This window comes from Polistes fuscatus, unplaced genomic scaffold (genome assembly GCF_010416935.1).
Source record: "Polistes fuscatus isolate 324 unplaced genomic scaffold, CU_Pfus_HIC Scaffold13, whole genome shotgun sequence".
Taxonomy (NCBI): Eukaryota; Metazoa; Arthropoda; class Insecta; order Hymenoptera; family Vespidae; genus Polistes; species Polistes fuscatus.
Window position 1 is genome coordinate 1,144,001 of NW_025113031.1, and position 18,767 is coordinate 1,162,767.

General features: G+C 29.1%; 1 protein-coding gene and 1 long non-coding RNA gene across 2 annotated transcripts; both read right to left on the reverse strand.

Annotated features, from left to right (window-relative positions):
* Positions 1 to 53: 53 nt before the first annotated feature.
* Positions 54 to 620, reverse strand: LOC122513739. Its single transcript, XR_006302839.1, has 2 exons — positions 480 to 620; positions 54 to 324 (listed from the first exon to the last, which is right to left on the reverse strand). It is a non-coding gene; the product is annotated as an uncharacterized LOC122513739 (long non-coding RNA).
* Positions 621 to 701: 81 nt separating this feature from the next.
* Positions 702 to 3,763, reverse strand: LOC122513740 (sphingosine-1-phosphate lyase). The gene is made up of 9 exons (XM_043630209.1): positions 3,228 to 3,763; positions 2,987 to 3,138; positions 2,604 to 2,819; positions 2,312 to 2,520; positions 1,999 to 2,235; positions 1,675 to 1,884; positions 1,367 to 1,605; positions 1,011 to 1,278; positions 702 to 935 (listed from the first exon to the last, which is right to left on the reverse strand). The coding sequence occupies exons 2-9, from the start codon at positions 3,129 to 3,131 to the stop codon at positions 798 to 800; spliced, it is 1,662 nt and encodes a 553-aa protein (XP_043486144.1). The 5' UTR covers positions 3,132 to 3,138; positions 3,228 to 3,763; the 3' UTR covers positions 702 to 797.
* Positions 3,764 to 18,767: the final 15,004 nt, after the last annotated feature.

Sequence of the window (18,767 nt, forward strand, 5' to 3'; positions counted from 1 at the left end):
TTTTTATGAAAGATTTCAACGAGTTTGAAAATGTAAAGTATCCTTTACAAGTAGGTGTGAAAAGATATCAACTATCTTTATTCGATGGATTTATAGACTGGTAAAAGCAGAGAATAAAAATGACATGATATTCTCGAGAGATCACATCGGTATTCGCCCCCATAACTATTTTCATGACCCCCATAAAATAATCTCCATACCAAGGTATATTAATATTGAGAAACCACGTATGCGATGAGTTATGCATGATTTCCTCTGCAATTTCTTCAGTTTAGTACTTGGGGATAAAGAATTAAAATATATCGCAGAATTAAAAGAGGATACCTAAAAAAAAATTAATATATTATATTAAATTAATTAAAGTTTCACATTTCCCCTTCTTTCTTTATATTTTTTTTTACCACACATTAATCATTTACCACGTTATTAAATAAAATTAAAATATAATAAGAGACAGAAGAAAAATATGGAATAATTACCAAAACCAATGGGAATATTCAAAGTAATATCGATTACTCAAGCAGCGAACATAAATGATTGCATATTCGCAAATCCTACGTATAATAACAATATAAATTTATTATAATTTTACATGTATATGTATATGTAAACGTATAATATATAATAGCATTTTTTTTTTTTTAATAAAGATATAATGTACAAATGTTTATATCAATTTAATAAATTTTCTGTTCTCTGCATAAAATTTTAGAAATAACGTATCACTAAGGATACAGGAATTTTATTTTGTGTATATTCTTCTGGAAATGGGCAATGTTTTAGTTTTGTTTTTATTTTTAATTTGCTATATTATTCTTCTTATCGTTCGTTTCCTTTTGATTGCCGGTGTAATAGATCGAATCTAAAAATGATTTGACAAAATCACCGACCACAGTTCTATCCGGTATGCCTTGACTCATTCCATACATTGCCAACTTAAAAAAATATAACATATTTATTATTAATATTTGTATTCTATATCTATTGATAATATAACGTTTAAGACTCACTTTTCCTTCAACTGGAAGATCTGGGACTTTTAATATATTTTCTAATTCAGTTTCAACGTCGTTTAAAAATTGATCTGCAACACCTGGCTCGGTATGAACATGTGTAACGCAAAGATGAATACCGCTAGGAAATTGAAGCGGATTTAGATTCCATCCCTTTGCACCAAGTGCTTGCGACAATCTGTAGATATGAAAGTCCTTAGAACCTAATGCAATTACCGAAGTAACAGGTGAACCAAAAATAAAAATTCCATCCATTTGTCTTAATCTGTGGAGAATAAATATACATCATGATATGAAAAAAGAAAGAAAGAAACAATTCCACGTTGAAACATGCATGGTGTCCATATTCGTACTTATTTTCAATGTATTTGGAAGTATCGATAATTTTTTTTGTTGCCTCCAAATATCCATCATAACCGAAATACATTAAAGTAGCCCAACATGATGCTATAATTCCACCAGATCTAGAACCATTTATAGTGGGCGAGCCATAAATGCCACCGGGCCAATCTGTTGTTATAGTATATTGATGATGTCTATATTTCTTTTCTCTATAAAGTATGACCGAAGATCCTTTTGGTGCAAATCCATACTGTGAAATAAAATTTACAAATAATATGAACGCTTCATTAAAATCTACTATTAATGAACATTAAAATACCTTATGTGTATCAGCAGATATGCTAGTTACACCAGGTAATCTAAAGTCAAATGGTGGTAAGTCGTATCCTGCTTGCGACATAAAACAAATAAGAAATCCACCTAAACAAGCGTCTACGTGAACTGGTATATTATATTTTATGCCAAGCGCAGAAATAGCTTCTACATTGTCCATTGTTCCATATGGAAAATTAGGTACTGAAGATACCAGCTAAAAAATAGATGTATAATATATTCCTATTTTGATTTATACACAAAAGATATCATTTTAAAAATAATACTTATCTTAATTAATAATAATATTTATAATAATTAATCTTATTACCATTATTGTGTTTTTATTTATAGCCCTTTCCATAGCTTTAACAGAAACTGTACAACTATGAGGATTGACAGGTACCGTGCGTACTTTTATATTTAAGTATTGCGCAGCCTTATCAAATGCACTGTGCGCAGTAACTGGTACTATCATTACTGGTTTCTTAATACCTTTCACTTCTCTGGCATAATCTCGATAAGCTTTACACGCTAATATTATTGATTCTGTACCACCTGTGGTCATCTAAAATAATTTATTTCAAAATCAGAGTGATTTCTATTTGTTTCAATGAAGAATAAAACATAAATTAAGACCTTACAGTTCCACATGAATACTCATCGCCATTAAACAAACGACAGGATATTCTAATAACTTCCGCTTCCATTTTACACACACCAGGAAAAACATCGGGATGTAAGGGATTAGTATATGACGCGTAACCATAAACTTCAGCCATTAAGCGTATAAGATTTTCATCATTTTTATAAACCGTACCAGATACTTTTCCATTTTTCCAATCGTAATCACCTTAAATGTAAGTTACATTAATATTTCTCTCACAATGATAAATGTTTTAATATATAATTAAGTTTTTATATTAATAATCTTACCCATTTGTACATATTTTTTTACTTGTTCTATTAATTCATCATATTTTACACCGTTCTTAGGCAGTTCAACAATAAATGGAGTATTCATAAATTTACGCAACGCATCCTTCTCAAAATTGTCATTAATACTTAACAGTTCTTTCTCAATCTTTTCTCTAATCGAAGGTACATAACGAGCTAATCTAAACAATTGTTTCTTCCCTCGAACAACAATAGCTGTAAATATATAAAATATAATATTAAGATTCTCTTTTGTTTTCATACATAGAATATACTGACATTGTAAAGCCATAAAAATGTTAGACACTTTGTATAATAATTATTTAATACAATCCTAACAGTATAAGTACAATGCCAAATGATCAAAATCTGATAGTACTTACATTCATCTTGACAGAAGATAAAATTCCATATCCAAACAGTTCCAAGTACAGTGGTTGTAGTTACAGTAACTATTTGCCATGGTTCTTTATTTTGAAAGAAATAATTAACAATTCCTTTCAAATTATCCATACAAGGAATACCCATATTATATCTAATAAATACAAATTTTTAAATTTAATTATTACAAATTTTATATCTTATATATAGAAATATGTCATTTATCAATGTATATATTAGTACCTTGATTTTTAACAAGTCCTTCAAAAAGAATATTTTAACTGTTGTGGAAAGAAAAGAACTTGTCTAATACTTTTTAATTGGAATGATAAAATAACGTGACTTTCGAAAATGACGTTACCGTCTTATCTCTTAAAAAACTTGTAGAGCAATTCAAAAATGTATGCTTTTTGGAGTCTAATCTATTTTGTACTTTGGAATCAGTCAATGTCAAATTCTGTTTATAGGCATTATAGTTACTCATACATTCCTTAATAATATAACAAAGAAATCATTAGAAAAAATATAATTTTCTAACAAATAATATTATTATAATCAGAAAACTTCTAAAGTCACTACTATGTTAATAATAAACTAATTTAAACTACGATTAAACATTAACAATATTATTACATGTTTTACAATAAACAATAAAACAAAATAGTGCAGAAATGTAAATGTTAATTAATGGCAATCTAATTATTGGGCCTAATTAGATCGATCGGTTTCTAGTGTGATTATTTTCAAGTTTTTTCTGATTTCTTTTATTACTAACAGGGTATGCGACTGCAGCGACAACTGCGGGAAAAGTATGAACTATAAGAGAAAGCCTCTTATATCTATCGATAAGGTAGGGCATCACTTTTAGCTGTAATATAATTAAATTAAACTAAATCAAAATATTAATGTTAATTAGATAAATTTATACCTTTCGATTCTATCTACCTTCGCGTGAATAGTAGTTTATGTAAGTAAATAGCAAATTCTAAGGTCTCTTTTTTATTTTTAAAAATTAAATAATAAATTAATTGAATAAATAAATTATTCGGTCTCTTACCGACCGATAAGATCCGATGGTAACTTACCATAAAAACTTACCGACCGTTTAAAATCGATGGCAACTTACCGACCGAAATAATTTGATGGTATCCTACCGACTGTCGGTAGCTCGCGTGGTAAGTTACCATCGAATCTTTACCGTCGGTAAGCTACGCTGTCTTCTGATACCTCTTGTATCGTCATGCGCTCCTGTTACAAATCTTTCATTTTTGCGACGGGAGGAAAACGATTCAAACTACGAGAACATACGAATTTCCATTGAAAATCCAAAAAAACGTCAGAATTTTTATTCGAGGGTGGCATTTAAATGCCTTTCATAATATATATAGATATATTAAATATATTAATATAGATACATTTATTTATATTTTCCCAAGCTTTTAAATATTATTTATAGTCTTCTATAATATTAGTTCTATGAATCTATATACAGAGATCGAGAAAATAAATAATTATAAAACAATTAAATATAAAGTAATTACTTTCCGTATATTAAATGGATAAAAGGAAAAAAGGAGAAAAAGGAATAAGGATATGATATTAATTAGGGATTCAAAAGAAACTAATTACAATTATAATGTATATGGTAAGCGGTCTTTGGCTAGATTTTACTTGCAATGGAATGTATAACATATAAAATATGTTAAACATTATACTGAAAGTAAAATACCATTGCCCGGGTCTAACCACGAGGAGGTAACCGCTTCCGAAGACCCAAAAATTGATTAAAAAACAAAATAAGTAATCGGTAAATTTTATGTTTATGTATTGACTCAGTAATGAAATTAAATTTAAAAAATTCATCTAAAGAAACATAAAATAAAAATATATTAAAATTATTTCTATTGAAAATACGTTAATATGTATGTAATGTTTAAACCAGTAGATATGTAGTTAAGAAATCTGAAACATAAAGAGAGTGCATTAAAATATTAAAATAATTGTTAATTAATCGATAGAAGTCTCTATTGTTGTTAAAAAGTTCGTAATATATGTTCGGAGCTTTGTCTTCTTCGAAATTCCCCTTCAGACTGGGCCTTTGTCCTCTGTGTAAATTACTTTTATTGAAAGTTGTTTATATGACTTTCTGAACGATGCGCATGTGTATAAAGGGAATTATACAACTAATCAATAAAATTTAAGATTAAAACGCTCCGATTTTAGCATTTTTTCATTTTTATGTAATTGCTTAAACAAATGTACATTTTATTATAATGTTCTTGTGCAACGCAATGAATGAATCGAATGCAATCTGTTTTATACATCGCAACTATAATTTTAATAATTTTCTACTACTCCCTAGTAACTGTAAAAATAGAAAAGATATTAAAAAACATTATAAAGTAATTAGTTTCTGAATATTAAATTGATAGAAGGAACTAAAGAAAGGGGTAAAAGAATATGGTATTAATTGGGAAGTTAAAAGAAACTAATTACAATTATAATGTTTAAAGTAAGCGGTCTTTGGCTAGATATAAAATATGTTAAACAATATACTGAAAGTAAAATACCATTGCCCAGGTCTAACCACGAGGAGGTAACCGCTTCTGAAGACCCGGGATGTGCATCCTGAAGATGTCCCCATCCGAATTAAATGGAAACCAAAGAAAATAAAAACCTCGAGAACGTTTTTTAATGAGCCCCACTCTTAGGCCCCACCCTAAGAGTTTAATTTGGAAAATCCTTACAATTACTATCAAGAATGAAGAGAAAAGTTTGAATACTGAATAAGAAAATGATAAAAGAGGAGTAAAATATGAATGGAATCGAAGAAACATGGAACCTGTGAACAAATAAAATACATTAAATATAAATGTCACACGGGTGTAATGCTAAGGGGAGAAGAATAAATAGATTAAAATTATACATGTAATTATACATTTAATTATACATTTAGTTATAAAAATAATTATCTTACACTATCCTTTATTATATATAAGTCCTCGTGTTGTCTTGGTGTGGTCATCGTGCTGTCCTGGTGTGATCCTCCTCCTATGTAACCTGCAACAAAAAAAGCAAAGGGATAGGGAAGAAGTTGAAAAGTAGGCTTTTTAAAGTGAAACTTTTTAGGTTTTTTTTTTAAGTGGTATCCCACCGGTTGGACTAATCCACTGACTCTAATCTATATTACGAGGAACTTACGCTGCACGTACAGTTTGCCCACCGGCACTATATTTACTGCAAGCTTGAGGAACTTAATCCCTGGGCCCGTCTTACTAATAGCGCTGATAGACATCCCTTCTAATGCAGTTTCAGTTCCTATGCTACGTGCACATCTATGCTTGCAAAATCGCGAGTTAAAAAAAGCAAAGTAAAATAAAAAAAAATAAAAAAAAAGGATAGGGAGTTTCACTTTAAAAAGCTGAGGGAAGGACATGATTCTATCCTTGGGAGAAAGATAGAATCAAGGCTCGCGTGGGCAGGGTCGCATCCCTGAAGTAAATTCCTTCTTTACAAATGGCGCCCTTTGCGAAGAAGAAATCCACCCGCTACCCATTGAATTGTTTCTAAAAAAATAATAAAATTTTAATAAACGTTTGATATTAAATTTTGTGTAACAATGATTGAAAAACAATCTAAGTAATTGGAGAAGTTTATAATTATGTTACAATCTAAGAATGCAACCAAGCTGAAGACACAGTATCTAAAATCATAAAAATAAATTCATATTAAAATTATATTTATATTTAAAATACGTTAATAGGAGAGTATGTAATATTTAAATAATGTATGTATATGTTTAAGCAATTATATATAAGTATTAGTAGAGAATAATACTTTGTTCAATACACCTTAAATAATTGTTAATTAAACGATAGAAATGTATATTGTAATCTAAAAATAAAGATGTACCTTTTGATGAACCTTCCTCTTCGAAATCTACTGTAAGACTGAAACATTGTCATATAAAAAAGTTAAAAGTTTTAATGAATGTTATATATATGGCTTTCCGAAAGTTTCTTATGTATGTAACAAGAAAATTAATTGTAATAAATAGAAATAAAAATTATATAAAGTTCTGATTTTAACATTATTTCAATTATTATGTAATTGTTTAAACAAATGTACATTTGTTGTAATGTTCTTGCGCAGTGATGACTTCGGAGGGGAGGGGTAAAATTTTCATCTATTATAACATAAAATAGAAATTAATTAATATTCAAAGTACGTCAAAAGTTAGGTAATATTTAAATAAATATATATGCGTTTAAACAATCTTAATTACAATGAGAATTCATTAAAATATTAAAATAATTGTTAATTTATCGATAAAAATGTCTATTGTTGTTAAAAAGCTTAGAATATATGATGTATGCACTGTCCTCTTCGAAATCTGCCGTTGATCTGAGTAATTGTTCTCTATTAAAGTTCTTTTGGTGAAAGTTGTTTACAGGACCTATCGAACGTTGCGCATGTGTATAAAAGAAAATAATCTATTTAATCAATAAAATTTAAGATTATAACGTTTCTGATTGTATTATTCTTTTAATTTTTATGTAATTGCTTAAACATATGTACATTTGTTGTAATGTTCTTGCGCAGTGATGACTTCGGTGGGAAGGGGTAAAATTTTCATCTATTAAAACATAAAATCGCAATTAATTAATATTCAAAGTACGTCAAAAGTTAGGTAATATTTAAATAAATATATGCGTTTAAACAATCTTAATTATAATAAGAATTCATTAAAATATTAAAATAATGGTTAATTAATCAATACAAGCGTCTATTGTTGTCTAAAAGCTCGGAGTATATGTTCTGTGATCCCTCCTCCTCGAAATCCACCGTTGATCTGAGTCATTATCCTCTGTTAAAGTTCTTTTGGTGAAAGTTGTTTACAGGACCTTCCGAACGTTGAGCATGTGTATAAAAAGAATAATAAATCTATTTAATAAAATTTAAGATTATAACGTTATGATTTTCGTATTTTTTTCTATTTCATGTAATTATTTTAATGCTCCTGCGCTCTGAGGACTTCGAGGGTAAAATTCTGCTGTAACATAAATAGAATGCATTAGTGCATTATAATAATTGTTAATTAATCAATGCAAGCGTCTATTGTTGTCTAAAAGTTCGGTGTATATGTTCTGTGATCCTTCCTCCTCGAAATCCATCGTTGATCTGAGTCATTATCCTCTGTTAAAGTTCTTTTGGTGAAAGTTGTTTACAGGACCTTCCGAACGTTGAGCATGTGTATAAAAAGAACAATAAATCTATTTAATAAAATTTAAGATTATAACGTTATGATTTTCGTATTTTTTTCTATTTCATGTAATTATTTTAATGCTCCTGCGCTCTGAGGACTTCGAGGGTAAAATTTTGCTGTAACATAAAGAGAGTGCATTAGTGCATTATAATAATTGTTAATTAATCAATGCTAGTATTTATGCAATTTTTATGCAATTGTTTAAATAAAACTATACCATAAAGATATTATTATTACATATAAATTATAGTTATACAATTACAAATATTGAATGAATACTAACTAATAGAGTAACATGTAAGAATTGAATTTCTTTTTCTCACTTTTATTAACGTATATGTAAATGAAAAAAGAAAGTACGTTTCTCTAAACAATTATCCAACCAATATATTAAAACAATTATTAAACAATATACTAATGGAAAATATGAATTATTAAAGTTTACCATTATGATAGAAGAAAGCTGAGGTGTTTGCTCGTTTAAGTACCATTAAAAATTGCCTGGATTCATTTTAAAATCTTGTAAACTTTTCTTTTATGTATGTACTTGATACACAAAACAATAAGAAAGCCTAATAGATGCTGTGCTTTTCCAAATCTTCTAATACTTGCAGATCTGAAAATCATAGGATTGTATTAGTAAAGTATCAAGTTATCCTTGTTAATATTTAAAAACTTATATGTAGAATAAAGACATTATACACTAAAAACTTTGTCACATTGCACAGAAAAACACACAAAATTCAATTTTTTATTTAATCAGAAATAATTTTATTTTCCTATTAGGTGTACACGTTCCTTTATAATATTTAAAAAATAAGGAATAAAATAAAGAGGTTATACACTAAAAACCGCTCAGAAAAACACAATCATATAGAAAAGAAACAACGTTGCAGATATTTTAAAAACAATTGACATAAAGCCCTATAGCCATCCTCTAAGAATTAAAATAACAAGAATTTTTTCTTATCAATACACAATATGGGAATTTATACATTCATAGTTGGCATGAGAGATGTCAATTGTTTTCTGTCAGTTTATTTTAATTCTTTAAGGATGGCTATATTGCTTTATGTCATTTGTTTTCAAGATTTCTATAACGTGGTTTCATATCTATACGATTGTGTTTTCAGTGCAATGTGATAAAGTTTTTAGTGTATATTGTCTTTATTCTACACACTATTTTGTGAATATCAACAAGGAACGTGTTACACATATAATAAACGCTTATATATTTAATTTTCTTTATATTATACCAATGCTATGTTATTTTATACTTTTTTTAGGTTTCCAAACATTGGTAGAATACAGCAGGAATACACATACTCATTGTCAGTCTAATTGTATTTACTTTTTTATATTGATGTCAGTTGTGATAAGTTTATGTCTTTTCTTTTATAACATAAAGAAGATTGTTATAAAAAGTATAAGAAGGAGAAAAAGAGAGTGAGTGACATTTTATAAAAATATCATACAAATACATGAGAGACAATTAAGACTCTTTCAGTTTGCTTGATACTTTACTAATACAATCCTATGATTTTCAGATCTGCAAGTATTTGAAGATTTGGAATTACACACCATCAATTAGGCTTTCTTATTGTTTTGTGTATCAAGTACATACATAATAGAAGAGTTTACAAGATTTTAAAATGAATCCAGGCAATTTTTTTATGATACTTAAACGAGCAAACACCCCAGCTTTCTTCTATCATAATGGTAAACTTTAATAATTCACATTTTTTCTTAGTATATTGTTTATTCATTGTTTTAATATATTGATTGTATAATTGTTTAGAGAAATGTACTTTCTTTTTTCATTTCCATATTCGTGTACATTACGTATACGTTAACAATTATTTTAATGCACTAATGCACTTTTCTTATATTGCAGCTAAATTTCACCCTCGAAGTCATCACTGCGCAGGAGCACTAAAATAATTACTTAAAATAGATAAAAATACGAAAATCATAACGTTATAATCTTAAATTTATCGATTAGATGGATTATTCACTTTATAGACATGCGCAACGTTAGGAAAGTCAGATAAACAACGTTTAATAAAAGTACTTTCATAGAGGACAAGAGCTCATTTCAACGGTGGATTTCGAAGGGAACGATACATAGATCGTATATTCCTAGCTTTTAGACAACAATAGACATTCCTATCGATTATTTAACAATTTTTTAAATATTCTGATACACTCTACTTATATTTCAGATTGTTAAAACACATATGTACTGGTTTAAACATTACATACTTATTAACATACTTTGAATATAAAATAATTTTAATGTGATATTTTTCTGAATGAAAATTTTATTATCCAAAGTTATCATTGCACAGGGATGTTAAAACAAATGTATATTAGTTTAAACAATTACATAAAAATTGAAGGAATGTTTAAATCAGAACGTTGCAATGTGATTAAGTTTTTAGTGTATATTGTCTTTATCTTACTCGTTATTTTTTGAATATTAACAAGGAACGTATACACCTAATAGAAAAATAAATTATATAAGAATAATTATTAATTGGATTAATAATTAAATAATTATAATAATTCATAAAATTGATATTTAATTATTGTAATAAATAAATTATGTATGTTTTTCTGTTCTGTGTGATAAGGATTATAGTGCATATTGTCTTTATTCTTTTCGTTATTTTTTAAATATTAACAAGATACGTGTACCTTAAATAGAAAAATAGAATAAATTTTTTATTTATTTAATAAATAAATTATCATATCAAGCTTGACTAGAGTGGTCATGAAGAAAGGCGAGTTACGTACGTGTGCGTAAAATACATTTCTATATGGTAATTGGGAATTTCTGATTGGTCATCTTTTTCTTTTGCAATAATTATCAGCCAATCAGGGCTCTTTGCTGATCATTCCTCTTTCTTTTCGCGGCGTCGGTGCTGGAGATCGGACGGATGCTACGTCGTCCCGTTAATCTCAGGTAATTAAAAAATATTTTCTAACGTAAATAATCTTCCTATATACTAATAGATTCTTCTAGCAAATGACTTCCAAATGATATAATCGAAAGATTACGATAATGTCGAGGATAAAGAATATTTGCGTAGAAAAAAATTCCATGTACATTGGTATGCATTTTTCTACGCAATTACATATATATATTTTTCTTGTTTAACGGCATAATTTCTATAGATATCGACTTATAATGATCATTTTTGATTGTTAGGATTAATAAAGTATATATTTCGACAATTTTTATGTTCCTATATCCTATTTTTAACTATTTGATATTTTTCTATAATAGATGGAAAAAATGCAAAGTCATCAAGCAGCCGTGACGTCATCAGATGACGCTATGTCTTTTTGCGGGTGACTACCCCGTATTACAACTACGTGCATGGACTGTACGTCACAGCGGCGATCACTGTGACGTAGGCACCGCCATATTTGGAATCTGTCAGCTGTATATGTTCCAGCGTATTGCATCATCCCTTTTAATTCAGGTAATTGAAAAGTATTTTACACCTTTCTATTATATATCAAACGATAGCTATAAGCAAGATTTGTATACGTGAGTGTTTTCAAAACGAAATATTAAAAAGTTCGTAAGAAATGTGTGAGAATATAACATCGATATATCTCGATATCCCGCCAAATCTCACCAATGTTACTTAACAATATTTCTTCTAATTTCCAGCTTTTTTCATGGTATCGATACTTACTACCATCTCTAATGATGCTCTAATTAATTATTTTTCATAATTATGTATTCAAAGATCGTATTTCTTATTAAATTCGATTCCTGTCACATACACACACATACAGGCATATATGCATAAGTATAGGTTAACCGCTCGTACACATACACTCATATATTTGATTTTCTTTATGTTATACTAATGTAATCTTTTTTTTCCTTTTTTAGGTTACTGTGCATTAGGAAAGTCCAACAGGAATACGTATACTCAGTCTACTCAGTTGTGTTTACTCTTTTTTTATCTTCATATTCATCGAGGTAAGCGTTATTCTTTTTTTAAGCTATATAGAAATGTATAGAAAGAGTGAGAACGAGAGTGAGAGAGAGAGAGAGAGAAAAAGAAAACAAAACATTCACCTACAAGCAACTATGAATGTGTATGTATATTTGTAGGAATTTCTCGAGGTGAAAAGAGAAGAAAGACAACCGAAAACAAAACGTAAACAGCCAAGCACCGAACGTTAGACACTGTCAAGGATAAACAGTATGAGATCATCATTCCTCTTCCGTCCTTCGACAAGTAAAGATCTAACGAACGTGACGTATTAAACAATTTAATTATTTTATTTCTCATCTTATCATTATTGAATTAATCGTTTAAAAAGTTTATTATAGCATTGGACAGCATAATAATTGATATACTTGTTAGGTTATTCTTTATTAAGTTTACTACTACAGTTATTGTCTTCTTTAAACTTCTTTAAAGATTTTTATTAACAGTTATTAATAATATTTTATATTTTATATGCAAATTTATATATTTTTAAAAGTGTGCTATGCCTTCAGGGATGATTTCAGGAAATATTGTAATATAATTTTTAGTATGTTTCAGCTTTTCAGAGTTTTATTTAATTTTATTTTATTCATCGTCATCCTAAGGGTAGGATACCCATCCTGCAGTCATCAATGAAGACTAAAAGTAAGTATATTTTTCTATCAAACACTTCTATGATAACTTTAATGGATTTTTATTATAACGATGATATTAATTGTTCTTTTTCTTTTTCTGTTTCAGAACATCATTGCAATCGAGCGCGTAGGCAATGAAGTACTCGTGTGTTGCATCGATAAAATAAAATATAAAAGAATCGGAAAGTAAAGTCAGTGTTGTACGCCGTATGTAAAAGTTTCGTTTGCTCGGTTAAGAAACTCCGTAAGTTTCTTTTATTCGGTTTAAACGTGTGCTCATCGTCATCCTAAAAGTAGGATACCCATCGTGCATTCATCACTGAAGAATAAATGTAAGTCAATTTTTATATAAAACATTTTCTCAATAATTTAATAGTGTTTTTATATCAATGGTCTATATATCTTGTTTTTATTTTTGTTTCAGATCATCGTTGGAATAGTGTTACAATTTATTAATTAAATTCATTTGGAAATTCGTTTAACACTAGATTTTTTCATTATTGTTTCATTTACTATTTTTTAAAAACTTACAAAAATTGTTTGCATGAAGAAATGGGTAGAGGGGAGGAATTAATATTTACATATATTTCATTATGGTATTAAAAATCAACGTATATTTTAAAAAAATAATATTAAAATTTTATATATGTAGCATATGTAGCAAAGAAATTTGATATGAGTCAAATTGTTTATTGTTAGTCCATTAATCTAGTGTTAATTGAATTAACTGCATGTAATGCAGTTGTAGAATCAGTGTTAGTGCATTGTCATCGTCATCCTAAGGGTAGGAGACCCATCGTGCATTCATCGATGGAGATACAAAGTGAGTATATTTTTGTATTTAATAATTCAAAAACATTTTAATTGTTTTCAGTAATAGTAATGATATTAATAGTATTGTTTTTTATTTCTGTTTCAGATTGCAATCGTGCGCGAAGCAATATACGGGAGTGTTGTATCGATTGAATATAATTAAAATCACGGATTAGAAGCACGTTCGTTCGCTCATTTCAATTCGTTCGTGTTACGCGATTGTATTAGAAATTTTTCATATTAATTAACTGTGACCAAAGCAGTAATTGCATTAGATTTTGTTCGACAAAAGTTGTATTTTTATTTTAAAACAGTCGCACAGACTGTTCGCGTATTAGAGTCAGTGCATCAATGAAGATTTTTTTACTTGCATTGACTGTGTGCAAAGCATTCTTTGAAAGCAGTTGTAGAATCAGTGGTCGGGCGCATAATAAATTAAAATCATACGCGAATTAGAGCCAGTGTTGTTCGCCGTATAATAAAATTTCGGTTTCGCGATAAGAAACTCATCTATAGTTTCTTATTTTCGTTATTAACGTGTTATTAGATTCACGCGAGGTGCATCGCCATGGTGCAATTGAACTTCATCCCATTGGAATGCATTGTAAGTATCTATTTTTATTTACATTTTATTCGATTTTATTTTAATATAATTTTGGATTATATTGCAGATAACTTATCGTTATGTTCTATTTTATGTTACAGATAAGACGATGGATTTTCTTCCTTTTCAATGCTATGGAATGGATTCTTCGATGGAACTTCGATGGATCTTCGAAGGATTTTGGATGGATCTTGGATGGATTTTCTTCAATACCAAATCGAGGAACTCTTCGATCGTCAGACTACAATACTTGCTGTGAAGTAGGAGTGTTTTGGAGCCATCGTAGAACTTCTTACGCAGTGAGTCAAAAAATTTAAAGTCCCTCCGGTGCTCAATCATGTCGAGGATGAAAGGTCCTAATCGGCACGAGTTACTGGTTGTAATTATTTAAATAAATTAGTGACGAGCACATGAGTAATTCCTTTCTAGGAATTACTCATGAAAAATGTATATTATATTGTATTGTATTGTATGTTTTATTAGTTCAGGATAGGTTTTCTTGTCTCACCGGTAAAATTCATTTAATTAATAATGCAATTGATTAATGCACTTTTTTTTTATTACGTATTTTGTTCGTGGTTAGTAGTGGCGTAATCGAGCATTAATTTACTCGTTTTCGTCCAGAAAAGCATGTAATAAATGTCTTACATGCATTGCTTCGTACTTAGTTTATCTAATCGCGATTAATTTTGATATATCGATACTTCGATATTACAAATAAATGAGCAAGAAAACAAACTCATTCGCGACGGATAGATTCTAGCAGTTAAGTGGTGGCTCAAAGCCCAGTTCTTTTATTAGAACAGCCAACTTAATGAAAGGAGTCGTCCGAGGTTTTAAAATATATTAAAAGATATTAAAAGATATTAAAAGATATTAAAAGTTATTACTTATCAAATAAATTGTAGAGTTCTTAGCCGCTTAGATAAATTTCTATAAAAATGTATTTATGTCTTATGTATATATATGTTTTTAATCATATTTTTTAGATCAGGATTTTCAGCTTCTAATATATTAATCTCCCGTTTCTCCCCCCTATACTTTCTGCGTTCTCATCTATGCGTGTGCCCAGGTGCTACTCGTATGGGTGAGAAACGGTTAGTATAGGTTTAGTTTTAAGTTTTTCTCCCCCTATTGGCGGCTGTCATTGTGCTAGTGATTGCACGATGTACTTTACACCTGTATGTGCGTATTAGGTTGTGTGTACTGTACATCGTTACGCGATAGTTTTTAATTAATGCATTATTTATCACTTAGAATACTACTTAGTATAGCACACCTAGAGCTAGGTGTGATATGAAAACTACACATGGTTGTATTTTTCTATTTATATTAAATTTTTCTCATTTTTTTTTTTGAATCGTTTTGAGTAGTAGACTTCCCACATTTATTTGTGGAAATTTGACAATACTTGTATTATACTAGTATGCTGATATATACTAGTATGTACCAGTATTTTTGCTTTAGTCATCATTGCAATAATCATTAGTCTTGGCAGTCGATTACAGCATTGGTACGTACTCCCATAAGTTTAGAAAATACGCGTTTGAACTAGGGTGTCGGAGGTGCCCCGGGGCATGCTCTCTAGTTTAGGTTTCTGCACCCTGGTGGTATGTGAGAGAATCGTGGAGTGAGTGGGTGGGTACGTATGTGTATTTACTCTTTTTAAATATGGGTAATTGGCAGGCAGGTAGCATACTTTTATGAGCGAATGTGAAAACTTTAATTTTAAGTAGGTAGGATCCAGGAATGGCACGAGGTTTGTTTCCACTCCGGAGTGGAAATTTCGCCTCCTGGTTTATACAGAATGGTCACAAATTTACATTATTTCATTCTATTATGCTTGCTTCGTAAACTTATTTTGTGACTCTTCTGTAATCTTTATTATGTATCATGAGATTCAAAGGAATTTGCAACGATTTAAAAGATTCATTTCTTTTTCGATTTTATCTCGAACGAGATAGAGTCGAACAAATTCTTAAATACTTTGATGAATTTGATACTTAGTTTTAAGTATTATAACTAGCACTTCGCACTATCGCGATTTTCTCAATTAGTAATATTCGATATAATTCAACATAACGAATGAATGAAATGAAAATATTGCAAGAAAATGCATAACATTTATTGCATTATTTATTTCAATTCTATTTTATTTTTTGACATTAAAAGTGCGACGTATTATTAGGTCATCGATAATTATCTGCTTGGACATTCGTTTAATGTAAATTAATTTTTTAATAATCAAAAATTATAATTATCAAACAAAATACGAATTAATTTGTTTAAAGTAGTATGAAAGATCTTGTCTTTCTTGCACGTAGAAAATATGTCCAATGCAGTTTTCAGGGATGAAGAAAGAAGAGGCTAAATGCCGAAGAGGCTAATTGCCGAAGAGGCCCCCACTTAATTGTGGCTGAAGAGGGCAACTACACAGACTATTGAGTTATTTTTAAAGGTTCAACAGCAAGTTCGAACTTTTTGAGAATAGCTCTCTAGTCATATTTTATATTTTATTATATTACATTCTTGCTCGTCATTAATTTGTAGTTGTAATTGGAGATGATGGACCATTCCATCTCCTTAGGACACCAAAGTTGTGTCTACATCGTCTACAAGATGCATATGTGTTTAGTTAGAGTCAGAAATATTAAAATTTTGGTATTATTCAATTTTAAAGCTTAAATAACGTTCGGTAAATATTACAGTAATTTTTTCTCTTTTCTTTGTTTCGTCTTTAAGATTTTTAACTGTGATCGTATTTTATTAAATTTGCAATTTTTTTTCTATATAATGCAATTACAAAGTATTTCATTATAATAAAGAGGTATTATTTTTTTAGTAACCTAATATTTGTACTTTTTTTTTTTTTTTATATATTTTATTTAAATGTAAAATCACCGCGTTGAAATTTAATTTTATTGCAACGGTAATTAGAGATTTGATAAAAGTAAATAAAGAATTCAATTGAGAAAAGTGCATCTGCGAATTGGACGATTTATATGTCAGGCCATTTTATCACTTGATTGTATGATTAATATAGTTTTCTTTTTGTTACAGGTGATCATCGTTGGATTTAACATCAAACATTTTTGCTTTTCTTGTATTTGTGCATTTTAAATGGCTATCTTTTAAAATATATTTGTAAATGCATTTCTGAAGGACGCACATAATCACCAAATATGATACATATTACAAATATAACTTCAAATATTTGATGTATTAAAGATTTTTAATCTGTTTGTTTATAAAATTTTTAATCAATGATTTTTATAATAATATTTGTGACAGGCATGGAATAAAATTACAAAGGTATGTAATTTTCTTCCACATATTTCTATGATACGAGATAAATTGCGGGTTTTCCAAAATAAAGTATTTCGAAAAATCATCGGTGCAAAACATGATGAAACGGGTGAATAAACAAAAAATTATGCAACGTAAAATTACATCAATTATACAGTAGTTTGGATATTATTAACGTCATAAAATCGCGTAGATTAAGACGGACAGATTACGTGGATAAAGAATCGAATCGCGTAGAAGATATTAATTGTAAGGGGTAAACCTGATGGGAAAATACTTGGTTAAATTTGAGGTAAAGACTTGAAATTTGGCGGAAATTATTATTTTTTTTTATTTATTTCGAATCATATGAGCCTCTGGGAGCATAAAAATTCACAATTACCCAAAATAAGGACTACTCTAGTATTGTATATTTACATTTGATGAATTATATTATCAAAAAATCGATCATACCTTATTCGTTGTTAATTCCAAAACGATTGAGTGTTCTCAGCAATGGTCAGAAAGCAACTGATGAGAATTACACTAAACAAATTCTTCTGCGCATGTCTTTCGAAATTCAAAGAAGCAGAGAGAACTTTCTTCATTTAATTGTTGAGAACTAGCACCTGTTCGACTATTATGTATGCAATAAAGTCACACGGCAAAGGGAATGGTTATTACAAAAATCAAATGGGGTGAGAAGTTTTATCATTGTGTTCAATTGATTTTATTATAATAGATTTATTTTTTCTTTTCGTCTCAATATTTTATCGCAATCCCTACGTTAAGCTACAATGACTAGCTATTAAAATGCGCAATTAATACTTATATTAGCCAACCTATCGGGGAGATCTCCCCTACTATAACTTATGTCACTTTACGACCGATCGGGGTGATCTCCTATGTTTACGTTAGCAACGCGAAAAATGTGCAGTGGCAAACATAGAGTTGACCGACGCGGTTAGCTTTGTATTAAGAGTGTTAAGAGGAATTGTAGTATACTTACTGTTAACTTTGACAGAAGATTCTTCACGATGTCTGTTATAGGATTTCAATACTACAAACAACACTTTCTTTTTTCTAATCAATTAGTTCAATTCTTTTTAGGATTCGATCAGTATCGAAGTCCAAACCAGCAATTGGTTTTGTTATATATAGTAA